General features: G+C 43.9%; 1 protein-coding gene across 2 annotated transcripts; it reads left to right on the top strand.

The window, feature by feature from the left end:
• Positions 1–16,129: 16,129 nt before the first annotated feature.
• LOC136483989 (pentatricopeptide repeat-containing protein At1g09900-like) lies at positions 16,130–19,437 on the top strand. Of its 2 annotated transcripts, XR_010765721.1 has the most exons (2): positions 16,130–18,684; positions 19,090–19,437. XR_010765721.1 is itself a non-coding variant. In XM_066481154.1 (1 exon), exon 1 carries the CDS (start codon positions 16,242–16,244, stop codon positions 18,246–18,248), a length of 2,007 nt encoding a protein of 668 aa, XP_066337251.1. In that variant the 5' UTR covers positions 16,130–16,241; the 3' UTR covers positions 18,249–18,846. The 2 variants fall into 2 exon arrangements, 1 of the variants encoding a protein (XP_066337251.1); XM_066481154.1 differs by lacking the exon at positions 19,090–19,437 and having other exon boundaries at positions 16,130–18,846.
• The last annotated feature ends 2,369 nt before the right edge of the window (positions 19,438–21,806 follow it).

Raw genomic sequence — 21,806 nt, 5'->3', positions numbered from 1 at the left:
GGCCCAAGGTCTTTCGGAACCCTTAGGGCACGTACAGCGCGGCGGTATGCCCCGTCTATGATGTTCTTTTTGTGAAAAACACCCCACCGTCCCGAAGTGAATGAGGAGAGAGGGAGCCCGTCGTCTCGCGAGGCGACGCTCTGGGCTCGTGCTCCCAGGCCTCGTCGCGGGTCGAGAGATGCGCTGTACGGGCGTGTCGTCTCCAAGCCAAGCGCGCGGGATCCAGATGTGGCGCGCTCGATTTCCCTTTCCTCGCTCCAAAATCCTTCCTGCGCGTCAGTCGACAGAACACATTGACGACTGGCGAGCGTTGTGGCGAGAAGCTGCGGCGGTACCCAACGACGCGGCGGTTAGGAAGGCCTCGGGAATGGTGGCGGCGGCGGGCATCACCGCTGGCCGCGGCAATGGCTAGGGGGCACCACGCAACCCATTTGGTCATGGCAATTGCGCTGTTGCTGCCCATCTCCGTTGGTCAGAGCTGCTGTGGCGGCGGCATATCCATCCCTGCATGGTAGACTGAATGGTGCACCGCACCACCAGGAAGCATGCAAAGCGAAGATGGTGGATTATTGAACTATGGGTGTGAAAAACTTAGTTTATCTGAAAACTAAATGTCAGTGTGCAATTTTCAATCAGTCTCTAAATGTCTCTGAATCCTGTTAGTGTGAATAAGTCTCTGAAGTAGTGGATATTCTTTTATTCGTTTCCAACTTTCCATACATGAAGTACCACACGCTGGTAGCTTCAATGAACACATGCTAGCTGTTGAATATATGTCATTTATAATTATAGTATGAATACAGAAGAGATAGAAAGAGAAAAAAAAACGGAGATAAGAACCACACGGTCACGAGTGAGCAGAGGTAGAGGATATATGAAGATATAGAGCAATATGGTATTTTTATATACTTTTGTTTTTTGTCATTGTTTTTTCTTTACTTTCCATCTATTTTTAATATATTTCTAATTTGTTTATGCTTGATCTTTTATAGCAATGGTTGTCTTATTTATGCTTAATCTTTTTTTATCAACAAGCAACACAATGGTATACATGAATCATATTTAGACTTGATCATGACTACATGCAGGCATTAAATAACTAACAGACAGCTAAACAGACAACCCACTATACATCTTGTCTGTTTAGCTGTCTGTATGTAGTATGACGTCATCATACAGACAGCAAGTCGTCTGTGGGTTGTACATGCCCTTAAGAAAATATTTGCAGCTACTCCAATAACTAATTTTAGGGTTCGGAGGCATATTTCTCTTGATGCATAATGGGTAGAGTTCGCCCCTTGAACTTCGTATATATGAATCTAAGGTTGTGTTTGGTTTGGGACCGAAGGAGATGAAATGATTTTATTCATGTTTTTAAGGATGAGACGGTTCCAATCCGTTGTTTTATTGAGTGATAGAATTGTCTTTAGTTTGGTCGAGGAGATCTGAACGGTGGGATAAGGACTCCATGACATGAGCCTAGCTTGTCAGCGTCCACCCTGTTCGCTTGATCGTTTCTGTGACTTATAAGCCGGCTGATGCTGTTTTGTTATGAGAGAAAAACATTGTATCATGGCTGATAAGATCAAGCGAACAGGGTGCTATCTTCTTCTCCCTCCTCTCTCCACGTGGAGCCCTTGACGCTCCCCGCCGCTACATCTCGGAGGTGTAAGAGCCAATCTTAAAGAGGATCTATGTCTAGGCATCGTGGTGCTCTAACCCAGAATACATGAATCTAGGTACAAGAGAAGGAGTGAAGGACAAGTAGACGAGTCCTCGTAACTCGTAAGTGCCAGGGAAAAAATATAGGCCCCGTTCGCTGGTCTGAAACTTGGCTGAAAACACTGTTCTGGCTGATTTGTTGTGAGAGAAAAACACTGTAGCGGCCGAAACTGGTTGAATCTCCAGAGGAGAACCAGTCGGCTGGTTCGCTGGAACCAGACCAGCGAACAAGACCATAAAGGAGCGCCAAACACACCATGGTAGTGGAGGAAACTCCTGGTTCTGGTGTTGCCATGACGCAGGACCCATATGAACAATTGAACTTTGATTGTGCATAGTTATCCTAATTCTTAGAGGAGAGATGTACGCACCATAATTAGTTTGCTTGAGCATGGTGTAGACGATGTTGGTGGTGAGAAGGTTGTAGTTGCCCCTCAGAGGAGAAGCCAATAGTCTGGGAGGGTGTGGAGCTACAAGAATAGCAAACACTTTGGCAAGATTGCCCCGTTCCTGCTCAGATACTTGGCTCAGGTAGTGATGAAGAGACAGCACGAGCCCATCAAGGGAGAAGACCATTATAATGCTAATAATACCTTGGTAAGTGTAGTGTGAGAACAAAACCGGCAAGGCATGATGTCACGCCCAAAAATAAGACGGTGCCATATGTGTATGAAAATTTGAATCCTCATACACACAAGGCAAAAAGACATCAAGATCCATATAATAAGCACACTTTATTAATACTTTGTGTCATAATTACAACTTAATGGAGCCTACGGTCATGTTCGCTTCTCTTATAATCCGTACTTTTCAGCTTGTTTTTTTAGCTGGAACACTATTTTTCTCTCACAACAAATTAGTCGGAACAGCGTTTTGACTTTTTTTTCAACGAAGTGAACAAGGGCCTATATATTCACAAGGCAGCTATATCCACGTGCTTTTATTTTACGCAGCAAAGCTACTCCCCCGATAGATGTCACCGTTATCCACCCTATGCATGCATGTCTTTGTCAGTCCACCCAGCAGTACTACTCTCCCCTCTTTCTGCGCATGTGAACAAAAAGAGCTAGATGAGTATGTTTACATATACTCAGCAAGAATAATAAAGAGAATAACATGTGCGAGAAATAAATATAAGAAGAAACATGCTTTAGTGGTAATAACTAGTGTAGAGGCTATCGCCACCATCTTCCGCTAATAATTATTTATATGGTGTTACCCTTCATCTGAGAACCATTTTATCAGACACCCTACTTGTGTAAATCCTTCACACGGACCACAGCCTGCCTGTGCATCACTATTTCAGGGTTGGTTGTCTCGTGCACCTATTACCTACCCAGATGGTGACGGCATCATTTTATGTGCCATATCAGTCAGTTATGAACCGTCTTTCACAGCTTACAGGTAATAATATAGAGCACGAAATATAGATATCAATTAGCTTAGTTAAGAAGGTTAGTTGACAAGCACAGTCTTGTCTTTACTCGTTAATTTGTTTGGTGACTCCTTATCATATCTGTTCCTGCATGCTATTAAACAGTGATACATTACTAACCGTAATTTCATGAAAAGATAAGTACCGGCTAGGGCTACTACTAGCTAGCAGAGTAAGTCTATTCATATAAAAGAACTGACTTCCTATAGATGAGATGACTATTCTAGCATGGTGTTGACGTGCAGTACCCGACAAGTGTATGGATGCGCATGCTCTAGATAGATTTAGTAAAGGAATCTTGATTAATTTATTAATGTATATAACTAGCATCGATTAACAGCACAGTACTTGACGACATCACTATTAGTAGTAAAAAATGATGTGTAAAAGGTAACTAATCAAGTAAGTGAGATATTTAATGGAGTAGTACTAACCGTCTCATGCATAGTAGTCTAAATAATCTAGCTACACACATCATGTTAAGATCGTATGCCCTGTTCGTTTCTCTTATAATCCGTCTTTTTCAGCTTGTTTTTTCAGCTAGAACAGTGTTTCAGCTTGTTTTTTCAGCGAAGTGAATAAGGTCGTAGCTGCATATTTGAACAGCTAGCTAAGGCCTAGAGTGGACTAGATCAGAAGGCTAGTATGACTGCTACAACCTATAGTACAAGTGAAAGCATCTATGTCCCTAGTTGGGTTCACTAGTAGAGAACGGACCTTTCATCCGAGGCAAAAATAGGCTCTAGTCCCGGCATTTTTTGCGCCCGGGACTAGAGAGACCTTTAGTCCCGGTTGGTGTCTTCAACCGGGACTAAAGGTCCCTGCCCAACGGCTACTGTGCTCGGCACAGTGGCAGGGGACCTTTAGTCCCAGTTGGAGACACCAACCAGGATTAAAGATGGACCTTTACTCCCGGTTGGAGCCACCAAACGGGACTAAAAGTCCTCCAACATTTAGTCCCGGTTGGTAACACCAACCGGGACTAAAGGTAGACCCTTTAGTCCCGGTTGGTAACACCAACCCGGACTAAAGGACCTTTAGCCCCGGTTGGCACCAACCGGGACTAAAGGTCCCCCGATGGGTTAGTTCAAAAGGGAAGCATCACATCCATTGTTAGATGTGTTGTGTAGGTGGGGTGGTAAGCTATGCGCGAGGCAATGCATGAGGTCTTGGGTTCGAATCTCACGGGACGCAGCGGCGGGAGGCATTATTTTTTTTAAAGCTGAGAGAACCTTTAGTCCCGGTTGGTGTTACGCACCGGGACTAAAAGTCCCCCTTTAGTCCCGGTTCCTGACCCGGGACTAAAGGACCCTCCTTTAGTCCCAGATGCTTGCTCCCGGGTGGGGAACTAGGACTAGAGGGGGTTCCCCACCGGGAGTAAAGCATGTCTCTGTATTAGTGGTTTCGGTGATTAATGACAATACGAGATTACTATGACTAACATATGTTTTACAGAGGCAATTAAGTTAGGTCATGGTAATGACAATTGATTGGGCAATCATGGTTGTCATGCCTCTACGATGGAAATCGTTTTGGTTTTCAAAGGATGGACGACAAGTTTAAGGATGGACTAGTTCTAAGTGTCGTTTGATGTTAAAGAGACACTTAGAGTAGTTTAGGACTTTGTTTTTTTCTTTGGTCGTACTATTAAGGGGGGTATGGACTAGTAGCTTGACCTAGGTGAGTCTAGTGGGTTAGGTGTGGTACACACTTGTCAAATCTAGCACTAGGTAGCTCCGAAGTAGCCCTAAGATTAATTGGAGCAAACTTCATTCACATATAATTTTGAGTTGGAAGTGAATAGAGGGTCAAATATTGACCGGACGCTGGTCCCGGTGTGACCGAACACTGGCAGCAGAGTTCGGTCAGTTTATTTGATCAAGTGAAATCGTCTAGATGCGATCAAACGTTGAGTGAAAAGTGACCCGACGCTGGGTGCCAGAGTCCGGTCAACTCCAGTAAGGTTCTAGAGAGGGAGAATCCTGATCGGACGCGTCCGGTCAGTGCTGACCGAACGCTGGTCAGGTTCTGGTTACTGACAGGATGCTGAACAGTAATATGACCGAATGCTAGGTGCTAGAGTCCAGTCAACATCAGTAAGGGTTCAGAGAGCAGTTTTCATGACCGGACGCGTCCGGTCAGTGCTGACTGGACGCAGGTCAGAGTCCGGTCATAACTTAACGGCTCTGTGGCATGGAGAACTGATCGGAGCGTCCGGTCACCTTGACCAGAGCGTCCGGTCACCCCGCAAAGTGCTGACTCAAGCACATAATGGTTCGTTTTGAATGAGGGGGTATAAATACTTTTTCTATTCTTTCAAGGGAGTACTCTTGCCCATTTCAACAGCTGAGAAACACCTTTGAGAGTGCTTAGGAGAGCAAGAGTCTAGTGAGGTAATTGAGATTTGAGAATCCAAGATTAAGGCCTTATTAGTATAAAGAGAGTAGCAAGTGTGCATCCACCCTTCTCATTAGGCTTGTTGTGGTCAAGTGAGAGTTCTTGCTTGTTACTCTTAGTGATCGTCATCACCTAGATGGCTTGGTGGTGATTGGGAGTTTGGTGATCATCCGACGGAGCTTGTGGATGACCCAACTCAAGTTGAGCAGTTGTGGGTGATTCACCGCGATGGAGTATCGAAGAATAAACCCATAGAGAGCACTTGACCCTTGCGCGGATCAAAGGGGAGCTACACCCTTACGCGGGTGCTCCAACGAGGACTAGTAGAGAGTGGCGACTCTCCGATACCTCGGCAAAACATCACCGCATTCCTTCTCATCTTTTTACTTTAAGCATTTACATTTGAGCAATTCAATTCTTGTCTTTACATTCTTAGAATTGTCATGCTATAGTAGGATTAAAACTTAGGGTGCTAAACTTTTGTGTGGTAGATCAATAGAATTACTTTCTAGGCACAAGGGGTGAAGTTGGCTAAGTGTAGGGTTTATTTATTGTAAAGAATTTTAGAATTAGCCTAAATCACCCTCTCTTGGGCATCTTGATCCTTTCAACAAGTACCATCAAATGGGACAATACATGCTCCTACCCTAGTTGTTCGATTTTCACTTCAACAAGCCCCAAGAATGAGTACACTGTTGCTCGATGTGTGTGTGGTGCAGGTGTGATCAATTTGGGCGTGATTGGTTGCCTGAACCGGACCATCATTTGGCCCATCCTGCATCCTTTGGTGCATTCACCTATGTTTGGTTGCCCTACTCGCATCTTTCTCCTGCTTCCTCCCGTGTAGATTCACTCCTCCATCCCGGACGGCGCCGTCTTCTCGATCCCCACTTCCCTCTCGGTGTAGGCTCGCTCGGTGCTTGGCGGGAACCTTTGCGCCGAGCGTGGGAGATGAGGCCATCCGGGCCATAAAAGCGTGTGCGTGGGTCTCGGCTAGGGTTACCGCCCTCACTCTTCACCTCTCCTTCTGCCATAGCTCCGGTGCGAACTCCCATCTTGCTCCCCCTCGACCTCGGTAGCCCTACCGAGGCGACCCTCGCCAGTGGATTTCTCTCGGTCCTCCGGCGCTTGGACGGTATATATGCCACCTGCGCTCTTCCCCTCCTCTTTCTTCAGTGTCGATTTTGTTGATTTGTTGGTGGATTTTACTTGAAATGCTAAGAAATCAGGGTTCTTGGTTTAACATCCTCAGATTTGTATGATGCTATATCTAATTTACCTGTTCCTAGCTCAGATCTATACATGATGCTTCGTATTTGGTTTATACCTCATGTTTTGTGTAGATCTTGTACATGTTGATGCCTATTTTGTTGTACACACTGAGCAAAGTGTCTAGAGGTCAGTGATGTTGATTGTATAACAATATACGCTAGAGGAGCACCCTTTGGTGTGGCAGCTACGTTTTTCATAGTTCATTTTGTTTGATTTTTTGCTTGCTAAGCAGTACACACCCATGTTGCATGCTCCCTTTCTAATGTTGCCCTCCATCCTGTTGGTAGACATGGCATTTGAAGCTAGGCGAAGGGCTACTGCTATTGTGGTTGTTGCAGTGGATGCTTGGTTTTTCATATGGTTTAGGAGGAGAGATGAAGATTCACGCTCAGTCACCTATGGTTCCTTGGCTGAGAGGGACAAACAGAGGATGAACAACCTTAGATACATCTATGAATCTGATGATGTGCACTATGTCAACCTTCTTAGAATGAAGATGGCCCCTTTTTTCCAACTTTGTGACCTTTTTTCGTAGTAGAGAGCTTATCACTGACAGCATACATGCATCTATTGAAGAACAAGTAGCCATATTCTTGCATGTTGTTGGTCACAATGAGAGGTTTAGGGTGGTTGACCTCACCTTCAGGAGGTCCGCAGAGACAATTAGTAGGTTCTTTCAGAAGGTGTTATATGCGGTAGGAGAGCTGAGGAATGAACTGATTGTCCCTCCTGCTACCAATGTCCATCCTAGGATCCTTGGGAGCAGAAGGTGGTACCCCTATTTCAAGGTTGGTATCCATAACTTGTCATGCATAGGTCTCATGCATTGTCAGTTTAGTGTCAATGTTCACTTACACTTATGTTTTGTTGAATTAGGACTGCATAGGAGCAATTGATGGTACTCATATATTAGCTAGAGTGCCTATGAAGATGCAAGCTGCCTTTAGAGGCAGGAAGCACACCATCACACAAAATATGTTGGCAGCCGTGGACTTTGACCTCAGATTCACCTATGTGCTTGCTGGTTGAGAGGGATCTACACATGATGCTCTTATCTTATCTAATGCTCTTGAAAGAGCTGATGGCCTTAGAGTGCCACCAGGTATCATCCAAACCACAAAAAACCTTTGACACTTTGCTTAATCCTAAATGAAACTACTAAAACATATTCCTATCTGCTAATTTTAGGCAAATTCTATCTTATCGATGCTGGCTACGTAGTGAGGCCTGGTTTCTTACCACCATTTCGTGCCACAAGATACCATTTGAGGGAGTTTGGTTCAAATCGACCTCAAAATCAAAGAGAACTTTTTAATCTAAGGCATTCGTCTCTTAGAGTAACAGTTGAGAGGGCTTTTGGGGCTCTAAAGAATAGATTCAGAATATTAGACAACAAACCTTTCCACCCATACAAGACCCAAGTTAAGCTTGTTCTTGCCTGCTGTATTCTTCACAATTGGATCCTCAGGCATGGGCAGGACGAGCATGTGCCTGCTGAATCCACATGGACTCCTAACATTAATGACAATGCCTCACAACCAGATCATGTCCCTGACAATGGTACCTGGGCACAACAGAGGGAGGCATGGGCTGCACAGATGTGGCAAAAACAGGGGGAATTCTAGGGTGTAGTGGCATGGTGTGTGTACTGTTAGTAGCATTGGAGAAACTTGTATTTTAATTGAGACCTATGGCACTTTGCAATGATGTAGTACCTATTCCTTTTCTGCCTATTTGATCTGTTGAACTTGTATTTTATATCATGCAATTTGTTTTCCTTACGTACTGGTTGTTCAATGTTATGGTGGTTGTGGATAAGAAATGGACAATATACCTAACCAGGTTGTTAACATTGGTGGGGAGGACAATGTGGTGGAACAGGGTGGGGTAGTTGCTGCTAATGATGGCAACCAAGCAGCCCCTCAGCCCAATGGCCCTATGCACTGGAGTCCTATCCAATCTGGGTTCATGCTTAGGAGGTTCCATGATTTGGTGGGGTAGGAGGTCAAAACAGAGAAATGGTTCAAGGAGGTACATGTTAGGAAGGTTGCACTCATGGTCTCTGAGTTTGCTGGGGTCAATGTGAGCACCCAGCAGATTTACAATCACCTGAGGAAGTGGAGGCAAAGGTGGGTTAAGATTGTTAGGCTAAAGGATTTGAGTGGTGCTCTGTGGGATGAGGACCACCATATGATAGTACTTGATGATGAACACCTGCTTGGCCACACCAAGGTTAGAAACTATTTGGATAACACCTCAGCTATCCCTTTTCTTTTCTTTTGCTCCCCTATGTCTAATAGTTACATCTGTTTCACTAACTAGGACCATCCTGCTGATGCTAAGTTCTTAAACACACTAATAGAGAACTATGTTCAGATAGAGGCCATCTTTGGTGGCAACAAGGCCACAAGCAGGTATGTAATGGGCTCAAATGAGCCTCTGGGTACTCCAACTGACATTGGCCAAGGTGATACTGATACCGTTGAGGACATCACTAACTTAGGTGGCACAGAGGCTGATTCTGGAAAGGGAACTATCGCACCCGGTTTTAAGAATAAAACCAGATGCACACCATATGTGAGCCTAGGAAGTCAAATCTCACATATAGCTACAAATAAAGGTAATATCAAAAGACAATGCTTAAATACATAGCGTAATAGTATAAAGATTATAACCTTAGAGTATAGACATCGTAAAGACAACTCTGATCTTCAGACGAAGACTCTAAATCCACAGGGACAACTGACTGGTTGATCACAAGCCTAATTCCTTCAAACTCTAGCAATCTGGTACTCATCTAGGATTTTTATCCAAATAATTGAAAAATAAGCATAAGTACATGTCGTACTCAACAAATATAGCATGGGGTTCATGAGGCTCAAAAGGCTGACACTGGTTTAACTACGATTAGATTTTAATGAGTCATCTCTTAGCAATTGAGTAGCAACAAGTTTATCATAAGCTCATAAACACATGATCAGGTAAACATGAATAATGAATAGCATAAACAGTAATCATTAATGAGCATCTTCGTCATCTGTATCATTAGTGTTCATCATCTATTCCATAAGGGTTCCAAGGCCGCTCGTGACCGTGAGCACGATTGATATACCAGTTTTACACTCTGCAGAGGTTGTACACTTTCACTGTGAGTCGTGATTTACCCTTTCGCCTGAGGTGATCAGCCTCTTGACCCACTACTAAGGAAGGTCGGCAGGGTTCACTATGAAGCCTTTCAAAGGTTCGTCTAACAAGTTAGGGCCATTAGATTCACTCGGCAAGCAGTTATAGGAACCCCCCTGTCGAATGGCACAATTCCATCACGGCTATACACATAAGAGTAGAGGCTGTCCTATACCCGATTCAGCAAGCCATTCTTATGCCAATAAAGGTAACCTCTAACAAGCTAGAAAAGGTCCTCATACTGAGCTAAAGCCAGAGCCATGTAGCCCTCACAGCTGTACTGTAAGTCCCGGATGATCACTTACAGATAAGTCCTTAGGGAGAGGAATCTAGAGCACCATAAATAGCCCAATGCTCTAGCCCCCTTATTTCATGTTGCTAAAAAACATCTTTTAAATGTTTATTGCATATACCATTAGTCAAGTTACAAGATCACGATCTTATCATACTACCCAATGCAATACCCCAAATGTATCAAGGTACAAGGTAACAAAGCACTAGGAAATCCTTAGTAGCAGTTAAGGTAGACACATGCAGTATGAATTAAATGATTAAAGGTGAATAGGTAACAAGGATGATCCCATGCTATACTTGCCTTAAACATCGATCCTTCGGTAAGTTTTAATCTTCAACATTCTTCTCCTTCTTCTTGATCACCACGTATATCTCACCGACTGGACGAAATCATAAAGCACCACACAAGCATCCATACAATCATACACGAAGCAAACAATAGATCTAAATTAGAATAGTACACCAAACATAAAATCAAGATGAAAAGTTTGTAAAATAAATCTACGTCTCGCTACGAACACACAGGCGCGAAAAGCACGCTAATCGGAGCTACGGTTAAAAAGATACAACTACCGAGAGATCTACTCATAAAACTATTAACTTCATGTGTTTTAATTATATAAAAACATATATAAAATATTTTATAGATAATATAAATTAAGTCAAATTTAGATTTGAATTATAAAACTAAAGTAAAACAAACCATATTTTATTTATAAAATCTAGTTGCATAATTATTATTCAAATTAGAGTTTAAACCATGAAATTCTAGAAATAGTAACATGATAAACACTATTACTAATGCGTAGATCTCATCGCTATGAATCTAACGCAACTTGAATGGATTAAAACGGAGTTAAAACGTAGAAGATATGAAATAAACAAGATTTCCTTTATTAAAATAATAGATTAAATCTAATCACGAATTTTAAAAGTTGAAAACCTACTTAACAGTAGTATTAACATGTAGATTATGAAATTACGAACCTAACGCAATTTGAACGGATCAAATCGGAGTTAAAACGGAGAAGTTATGGCTAAAACAAAATCAGTGGTAAATCTATAAATAGCTAAAAACGTATTTTAGACTTAACTGAAATAAAATACGCTTTCAAATGAAGAAAACAAAATCTGTAAACATGTTTTGGACTGTGGGTTTATTTTGAATAAACCGAGGGACTCTTTAGAAAATATGCCAGGCGAAGGGGTAAGTTCTAATCTGGGTCATTGATCTAAAAACGGACCGCTCAGGATGATGTGTATTTCTATTGTATTTCTGAATTTATTTTTGTAAAGAAAAACGGCCACAATAAAGTATGACGTTGGAGATGATGTCATCAAGCTAACTAGCAAATTGAATCACGGCGACGCATGCACGGCGGTGGCACCATGTACAGCAGCGACCAGAGCTCGCCGGATCTCGGTAAAAACATATGATGAATGGATAAAGAAGATAGCTCGCATTGATCTAGAAGAGACGGAGTAGAATTTTGAATAAAGAAATAGCTGACGCATGATTAAGTATATGTAGACAAGGCATGTAGTGATGTAGACGTATATCATACATGCAAAAGCAGCATGCAACAGAGTAGTCAACGCAGAGATGAAGGCATGGAGATGCTCACCATCGAACACAGGCAGCATCGTTGATGGCCCTGCATGGCTGGACGTGAAGATCATGCAGGACGAGAAGAAGGCAGCAGCTGGAATTTCATGCACACGGTCGTGCGCCTCCATTAGTGGTTCCGCAGCTGCCGGCGGCCAAGGCGACCGACTTAGTACTTGCAGATGACAGCAGCCGAGTCTCTCCCATCAGAACAATGATGGCTTCAGAAGATGAGGTTGATACAATTGTGACATCCTTTTCATGCCTATGAAGATAACAGTACCAATTTGAGTAATAGATTATGCACATTGATGACCTTAGACTTGTGAGGTACTGGAGCATTGTTTCTTCTATCTTCTGCTTATGCTTCTCATGGCTGTCATCAAACCATGTGAGACATCCATGCCCAAGCAACAGCTGGACGGTTCTGATGATCTGATGGCTGGGCTGGATGTCTCTCATGGTTTCATGCCTGTCATGATCTTGGTTTTCTACTATCTGTTTGAGGTTCGTTGCTGTCTATGTTTCTTAAGCTTCAAGTTCAATGTCAAATGAAAAGACAATTAAATCTGAGGCAAATCGATTGAACTACCCCTCATCTTATCAACATCTTATACTTGCTTTTATGTGTTTTTTAAGGGGCAAATGGCTTGGTATGTTGTGTACCGTGGCAGAGTTCCTGGGGTATATGCAACCTGGGTTAAATGCAATACCTAGGTAACTGGTTTTAAAAAACAACAGCTACAAGAGCTTCCCTAACAAAGAAGAGGCAGAAGCATCATACTTAGAGTTCATGGGTTGTGAAGATGATAAAGTTTTTGTCAATCCTCCACCAAAGGTGCTCAGGAACAAACCGTTGTTTTTTGTTGTGGCTGTGGTGCAGTCTTTTCTGTTGCTGGTGCTCCTGTGGTTCGTTCTTGCTCGTTGCTACAACTGTCTGTGATGCTCAAAATGCCATGGCTTGGTATGTTGCCTATCGGGGAAAGGAGCCTGGGGTCTATGCCCTAAAATGCCTCCTTGCAGTGCTTCGGGCAACCAATGAACCCCTAAAATACCTTGGTTACTAGCTATTGCTTTGGTTTGGTTGTTTATTTTGGTGATGCTTGACTTTTTCATTGCTAAGCATCGTTGTAGGTGCCTCTAATTGTTTCATATTGTCTGTGATGGTTTCAAAATGCCATGAACACGTGTAAAGACAATGATCTTGTGAGGAACTGCGACTTTTATTGTTCATAATTTGCTGGGAGTACTATTGTCTTGTTTATGTCATTAGAAGCTCCAAGGTCATTGTCAATGTCAAGCTTGTTGAACTGAGACAAAGTTATCTCTGTTTCCTTCTATTCTTCTTCATTCTGCAATAGCTGATGGTAACCACACCAAACTCATATATGGGTACTCAGACCTGGGGCAATGCTGCCAAACAAACAAGACCTGGAATCATCAGTTCATACACCGAAACGGTGCAAACGGGAAACCAAACACGATGCAGGTCATCCGATATCCTGTACTCGGATGCAACCAAACACACCCACTTGCATGCTTCCATCATGGCTAGGAAGAGCCTGCACAGGGTCCTCATCCCGGATCACCAATGCCGGAGCAACCAATCACACCCTTTGTGTGTGGTACAGGTTTGGAGGGATAGGAGCAGGGCACATACTAGCGTGGGAGTGTTCTACACAACGCTCCAGCATGGGACGAGGATCAGGCCGTAGGAAAAATCAGTCAAGAGTTATCTTCTTTACCGTGTGTTCCTATCCAGTACAAATATCCATTTGAGTTTCTCTTCTCCGCTATTTTTCTTATTTCCTTTTACCGATCGTTTCTATCCAGGTAGAAGCTGATCCAGTCGCATGCGTAGCTTTGACACGAGCATGAGGGTGCAGGCTGCCTGCTAGGTCGTTCATATTTATTTATTTGTTTATTATTTTCTTTTGGGATTTTACACATGAGCCAACGGCCCAAGGGTTGAGCGATTGTCATGTCAAAACATGGTGGAGTTGTTCCAAGCATGACACTGGTGATGGAGCGGTATCATGGCGAACATGCATCAATAGAGTCGGCCTGTTCGTTGATTGGTTTTAGTCAAGGTAGTCAGTCAACAGTGTTTTTCTCTCACAACAAAACAGCACCAGTCGAGCTTATTAACCTAGAAATCAACCAGCGAACAGATCAAATGTGTGATATGCTTTGGTCGTCAATGTACCACAAGTGCACCCAGTCCACCTAGGGCAGTTGTGTCTAATCATGAGGTTGTTCACCTATTTTGGGAAGGGCCAAGTTTTGGACTTCTATGTCTGCCTTGTTTGGCTAGTATTAAATCGGTTTCTACTGATTTATACGGCTGTTTTGCTGTGAGAGAAAAATACTATTCTATAACTAATTTGTATGGATTAAAGCCGGCTGAATAGCACGAGCGAATAGAGCATGTTGAGCCACTTACAACACCTGTATGTGCTAAAAAATCGAGGCTTCGATACTCTCTGCTAATGGAGCATTGCTTTCCCCACTATGCATAACGAGGACTGGTTTAAACAAATGAGACATCAAAGAATGTACAAGCTTCAATGCTCACTTAGATGATTGAATAAAATAGTTATTCTCAAGTCACATGGTCGCTATTGGAAACAGGAGGGGAGGCGGTTGTTGGGTCACGGGGGTTGTTTTTAAACCGAGAGTGGGTCCTACGCCTCCGAGCATCGATGGAACACATTGCCGTAAAAATCTGGGTCCGCATCGTGTACATGTGGCGTACAAGATGCTGAATAGGCGCTAGAGATACACAACATGGGAGAGAGAAGATGAGAAGAGGTAGCAGTGATTAGGTTGCCCGTGTTTAGTTGGTGGAAAATTGAAAATTTAGCTACGGTAACATTTTCGTTTTTATTTGGTAATTAGTGTTTAATCATGGACTAATTAGGCTCAAAACTCGCAATCTTCAACTAAACTGTGCAATTAGTTTTTTTTCGTCTATATTTAATGCTCCATGCACGTATCATAAGATTCGATGTAATGGGTACTGTACCACTTTTTGAAAAAACTTTTCATGAAGTAAACATGAGAAATTTTGGAGGTGTAGGCATCAAGCTTCAGGAGGATAGATGTCCAGGCATCATGGTGCTCTGACCCGGAATGCATGAATCCGGGGACAAGAGAAGAACATGTGGGTGATGTCCTTGTTAGTGGTTGGGCAAAAAAGACGTACGTCTTGTTTAGTTTTACCCTAATATTTTAAAAAGTGCTACAGTACCTATCACATCGAATGTTTACGGCCCATGTATGGAGCATTAAATGTAGACGAAAAAAAACTAATTACACAGTTTGGTGGGAAATTGCGAGACGAACGTTTTAAGCCTAATTAATCCACGTTTGAACACTATTTGCTAAATAAAAACGAACGTGCTACAGTAGCCCCAAATTCCTAACTTCCTGGAACTAAACACAGCCATAATAAGGGAGTGCCAAGCTCGCCATGGTGGTGGAGAAGCTCTTGGTTCTGGTGTTCCCATGGCGCAAGACCCAAGAAAACACTCGAGAAAGCACGCCACAGACGGTTTGCTTGAGCACGATGTAGACGACGATGGTGCCGAAGGTTGTCATCGTCCCATAGAGAAGATGCTAGAGAGGGATAGCAAGCACTCGACGAGACGTCGCCCCCGTTCTTGCTCAGCTATTTGGCTCAGACAATGGTGAATAGGTAGCACGAGCCTGTCATGGAAGAAGGCCATTGCAACCTAGTGCCTTGGTTGGTGCAGTCTGAGAACAAAACCGCTAAGGCACGAGCCAAACGATCCGAGGGTTGACTGTTTGTTTGGCAAGCACGAGCCAGTGATGGAGGTAGAGTGATATGTTGACAACATGATGTAGAGCATGCATCATCAATAATAATAAAAAAATTGTGTGGCACAGTTTGATCGTCGATGGACCAGTAGCGCACCCAGTTCGCCGAGAGGCTGATGTGTCTAATGATGGGGTTGTTCACTTGCCTTGAGCAGGAGGGGCCAAAGTTGTGGACTTTAGACGTCGATGACGCCGAGCCCACTTATTTACATACATCACGACACACTAATCTTTGTATGTTTTAGAATTGACTCATGAATATCTAGGCGCCCAATCCTTGGTTGCATGTTTTCCAAAATATCTCTCCCTTTGCCAGGAATGATTGTTCAAATGGAAAGCAGCACCAGAGAGGGACATTGCAGAACCAGAAATGGCGATCGAAAGCCAAGCAAAGCACCAATCCCCCCCACGACACGCCAAAACAAAGAAATCCGCTATCTCTTGGCTCCTTGCTACCTCCACTCTCCACCGCACCCTCGCCCTCGCCCCCGCATGTCGCTGGCGAGCCAGCGTAATCAATCGCCAATGCTCACCTCGTTGCTCCCGCCGCCCACCGTCCCGGTCGTCTCCAAACTCTCCGCGTCGGCGTCGCCCAAGACCGCCAAGCCCACCAGGCTCGCCGCGCTCTCCGCCTCCGCCTCCGCCCTCGCCGTCGCCCCCGCGGCGACATCCGACGATGCGCCGCCCGGCGGCGGCGGCGGCCGCCTCTCCGCGCTCATCCGCTCCCATTGCGCCGCGGGGCGCACCGCGGAGGCCGCGCGGGCGCTGTCGGCCGCGGGCGGCAGCGCGGGCGTCGTCGCCTACAACGCCATGGTGTCCGGCTACTGCCGCGCGGGGCAGCTCGCCTCCGCGCGCCGCCTCGCCGCGTCGGTGCCCGTCCCGCCCAACGCCTACACCTACTTCCCCGTCGTGCGCGCGCTCTGCGCGCGGGGCCGGATCGCCGACGCGCTCGCGGTGCTCGACGAGATGCGCCGCCGCGGCTGCGCGCCCATCCCGCCCATGTACCACGTCGTCCTCGAGGCCGCCTGCAGGGGCGCCGGCGGCTTCCGGAGCGCCGTCAGGGTGCTCCAGGACCTCCACGCCAGGGGCTGCGCGCTCGACGTCGGCAACTGCAACCTCGTCCTCAACGCCGTCTGCGACCAAGGGTCGGTGGACGAGGCGCTCCGCCTGCTGCGGGACCTGCTGCCGTCCTTGGGCTGCGAGCCGGACGTGGTGAGCTACAACGCCGTGCTCAAGGGCCTGTGCATGGCCAAGCGCTGGGGCCGTGTCCAGGACCTCATGGAGGAGATGGTCACGGTGGGCTGCCCGCCCAACATCGTCACCTTCAACACCCTCATCGGTTTCTTGTGCCGGAACGGCTTGTTCGAGCGGGTGCACGAGGTCCTCGCGCAGATGGCGGACCATGGGTGCACGCCGGACATCAGGATGTATGCCACTATCCTCGATGGTATCTGCAAGGAAGGGCATCTCGAGGTTGCGCATGAGATTTTGGATAGGATGCCTTCCTACGGGCTCAAGCCCAATGTGGTTTGCTACAATACTGTGCTCAAGGGCTTGTGCAGTGCTGAGCGGTGGGAGGAAGCCGAGGAGTTGCTGGCTGAGATGTTTGACAAGGACTGCCCACTTGATGATGTCACGTTCAACATACTTGTTGATTTCTTCTGCCAAAATGGGCTGGTGTACCGGGTGATCGAACTACTTGAGCAAATGCTGGAGCATGGATGCAACCCGGATGTCATCACATACACTACAGTGATCAATGGCTTCTGCAAGGAAGGGCTTATCGACGAAGCTGTCATGTTGTTGAAAAGTATGGCCGCCTGTGGATGCAAGCCGAATACCATAAGCTATACTATTGTGCTCAAGGGTTTGTGCTGCGCAGAACGATGGGTGGATGCTGAGGACCTGATGTCTCAAATGATTCAGCAAGGCTGTTCTCCGAATCCTGTCACATTCAACACAGTCATCAATTTCTTGTGTAAAAAGGGACTGGTTGAGCAGGCCATTGAACTTCTTAAGCAGATGCTACTGAATGGATGCAGTCCCGACCTGATTAGCTACAGCACAGTGATTGATGGCCTTGGCAAGGCTGGCAAGACGGACGAAGCACTGGAGCTGTTAAATGTGATGGTCAACAAAGGGATGAGCCCAAACACAATCATTTATTCGTCAATAGCTTCTGCTCTCTCCAGAGAAGGTAGAATTAACAGGGTAATTCAGATGTTTGATAACATCCAGGATACCACAATAAGGTCCGATGCAGTGCTCTACAATGCAGTTATTTCTTCGCTTTGCAAAAGAGGGGAAACTGAGCGTGCTATTGAGTTTTTGGCATATATGGTGTCCAGTGGATGCATGCCCAACGAATCGACCTACACTATTCTTATTCGAGGCTTAGCAAGTGAGGGATTTGTGAAGGAGGCACAGGAGACGTTGATTGAGTTGTGCTCCAAAGGTGCTCTAAGAAAGCACTTGATGAAGCATTTTGGTATTGTATGAAGTATAAACTGATAGTTACTGTTTGCAAGTGCTGGTGTTATCAGGATTAGTTTCTAATTAGCCTGAAGGTGTCATCCACATTATTTTGCTCCTCTACCCAACCCGTGGTGGTTAGGTATGATGTATCATGCTGTTTAAATACAGGCTTTGATAGATGGACACACAAAGTCAGGATGGAAGACTTTCATATTCCTAATTAGTGGCAGTACCTTTTATCGGGGAGGTTTTGAAGATATCTAGAATACAAAGACATCAGAAGATTTAGTCTGAGGTATCAAAATTGATGAGAGTAGTTTTTCAGTTATTTCAGTAGCTGATGAACATAGTGCACAGAATTTCTGTACGGAGTTCCCTTCTTTATGGGAAAACAACTTTTGAGAATACTATGGACTTGAAAAAAAAAAAGCAGAAACGGAAAGAATGTCCCTGCCCCTGGGTGAGCCTGTAACCGAGTAGTTTGAAATCATATTCGCATAGTTTACTGTTTATTTTGTGTATATAATTGTGAGTTTTCTTTCTATATTTTACCTTCTGCAATAATACCATGGACCTCACATGGTAGAAATATCTGGATTCTAATAAAAGTAGTCTTTGCTTACATGCAGCATGTCAAACGTTACTGTTTATGCAATACTCAGGAATATGTATTGGATGTCAAATTGCAAGTATCCCTACTTTTAAAGCACTGTTACCCCCTTCAATTTATTAATCAGTAGGGCTTGCCCCTCCTGTTTCCATTAAAAAAAAAACTTTAAAGCACTGTGATCTGATCTGACTGCTGCTTTTCAATTGTTGATTCTAGCATCTCACTTTCTCTCTTGGCCCTAATTTGTATTCGAAGTTGAGCAGCCTTGAAGGAAGGTTGGAGATGTTGATATCTTTGGCAATCCTGGTGGTTTCGGCTACTGTGATTCAGTTGCTGAGCCCAGCCCAGCCCAGCACAATCAGGTTTGATCTGTTTGGCATAGAAGCATGCTCGGAAACAGAATTTGCACAAGTGGGCACCAAAAGGGTAGCTTTGGTCGTTAGCCTTTCTATTCCATTTTCTTTGTTTTGAAATGCAAAGTAGTAGTTATTAAGTGAGAATTAGGTTGATCCATGGACCTAAAGAAAGCAAAACTTGCATCTCCACTGATGGCTGACGCTCACAAACTGCAAGCTTTACAGTTGTACTGAAATAATGTCATACAGTTTTCACAAATTTAATGTACTTTGGACTTCAGGGTAATTTTTCTAGATGCATTTCATTTTATCTGTAATGCCAGTCTTTAAAAAAGAACATCCTTAATGCCTACATGGGAATAGCCATCATACTCCTACCATATCCATGTGTCTTGGGAATAGAAAAAAAAAACACATGGATTTTGAAAAGTGCAACTTCGTTTGCAATTGTAGTGAAAAACGTGCACGCTCAACAGTCAAACAAAATTTCACTAGTCAAATTTTAAGAATAAATCCTGTTCGGTGCTGTCATGATTTCGATATCCAAACTGCTTGAATTCGTATTTATGGTCATATTAATTGTTTTCGCCTTTTCTGTTTAGCAAATTTGAACATAGGACGAAAAGGAGGTGACTGTTTTTCCGACCATTTTCATTTTTCCAGTTTTTTTTAACCTGTTTACTTTGTACGGATACCCCGCTTTGGGAAGTCCAGTAGTGCAACATAGTTGGCTAGACACCCAAACCACACCGAAGTAGCCCATTCTATGGTGGACTAGTAGTTGGCTTGATGTGTCGTGAACTTATATCCTTTTGGTATGAATTAAAATTTACATATGTGTTGATAATGTTGCTATGTTAGGTTGGTTAAATCTATATATGTGAAGTCATGTTTCTTGGTTCTATGTTAGCATTCCTGTTTTGCCTTTTTTTAGATTTCTACCGTTATCGATATGTTTTTGTTCGAATTGGTTTGTTTTTTATATTCCATAAATCCTATTTTTGACTTCCTGATTTTGATTTTAGTTTCCCTAATAAAATATAAAAGTGAAAAAAGAGAGGGTCTATCTTAATCGACCCTGTTCGTTTTCACCCCAAATCTTCAAAGAGTATTCCATATAATTATAAGCTAGTTGCTAATACTACAAATTAAGATTTTCTTAGGGATGTTGTGGTATGATCGGGTCCAAATGGTGGAAGAGTTGAAAAAAAAAAGAAACTGGGATGGCTTAATCCTGTGCAAACTTTGTGGAAAAACAAAAACCAGAGATCATATTTTCTTTCGGTGCCCTATTGCAGTGTTGATGTGGAGCTTGTATCAGAGAGAATCTTGGCTAGGATAAATCTCCAAGTTCGCTCTTTTTTTTTTGTTGAACAACAATAAAGCATTGTGGTGCATAATCACAATAGGTGTCCCATTTAGTGGAGTGTGTTGGGGTCTCTGGAAAACCAGAAATGATTGGGTTTTTTCAAATGTAGTAGCTTATAAAATTCCTGGTTTTCTTTGGCACTGGAAAATCCTAGCGAAAATGGAGGATGGGGCGCATCTGGAAAAGGCGTTGCAATAGCTTAACGAGGATGGAGGACGAGGCAAGGCATATCTAGAAAAAATGCTGCAACAGCCTAAAAGAGTGCCGGGAAGAATGGTGAAGAAGGTAGAAGCATTTTTTGCCATCTTTAACATCTCCACCAGTCTACTAATAATCTATCTCCCAGTATATAGCCATTAAGGTAGCTCAATATTTTTTTTTAATATTGGAAGAATTGAACAGAAGGGCGGGTCTGGTGCAAGTGGTAGAGTCTTACCGTCTGTGACCGGAAGGTCCCGGGTTTGAGTCACGGTCTCCTCGCATTGCACAGGAGAGGGTAAGGCTTGCCACTGACACCTTTCGCCCTTTTTTAGAAGAATTGAACAGTACCTCAATATCTCTCTCAACACCCATGAAAAATAGACCCCTAGGTGTGTAGGAAAAACAGATAGCTGAAAAGTGATGGTTGGGATGATTCCTTTTAATTTAAGGAGGAATAATAGAAATATCGATGGCCACCAAAAGACATGTAAAGTATTGGGAAATTGCTGGGGAGGAAAGAAACACAGTAACCTCTAATATAATAGTTTATATGGGGATAGTAGGTATAGGAAAACTGCTAGAGATGCTCTTAGCAACATCCTGTCTCATTCTAGATTTTACAGAGCGGGGTGGGGTTCTTGGGAAGAGTGGTTTCTTTCTTTTGATGTTGGAGGCCTTGATCACTAAACATTGTAATGATGCACTGATGCTGGTATCCCAACCTAACCTTTGCTTTCAATATAAGCTGGACCAATGGTCTTTGGTCTAAAAAAAATTCTAATTGATAATATATTTTCAAAAGGGCGCAAGATGCGAATTAACAATCGTCTGAATATTAATAACGATTGTCAAGCGGCAATACAAGACAACAAAATTGGTAATAGTGTGTATTTCATAGAAAATTGTAAAATTATCAAGTCAAGCAAAATTGCCCCGTTTGACGTCAGGTGAAAATTAAATTGCAGGTCCTAACGATGCCAACACTAGTGCAAATGTGCAATGAGCGTAGCAGATGGACCACAGTAACAATTTAACTTTGTCCAAGA

The sequence above is a fragment of the Miscanthus floridulus genome, chromosome 1 (genome assembly GCF_019320115.1).
Source record: "Miscanthus floridulus cultivar M001 chromosome 1, ASM1932011v1, whole genome shotgun sequence".
Lineage (NCBI taxonomy): Eukaryota > Viridiplantae > Streptophyta > Magnoliopsida > Poales > Poaceae > Miscanthus > Miscanthus floridulus.
Note: the sequence above shows the minus strand (reverse complement) of the source record. Positions and strands in the feature narration are given on the sequence as shown.

Coding starts and splice junctions, on each gene's coding strand:
- LOC136483989 (XM_066481154.1), top strand. CDS start 16,242: ATGTCGCTGGCGAGCCAGCGTAATCAATCGCCAATGCTCACCTCGTTG.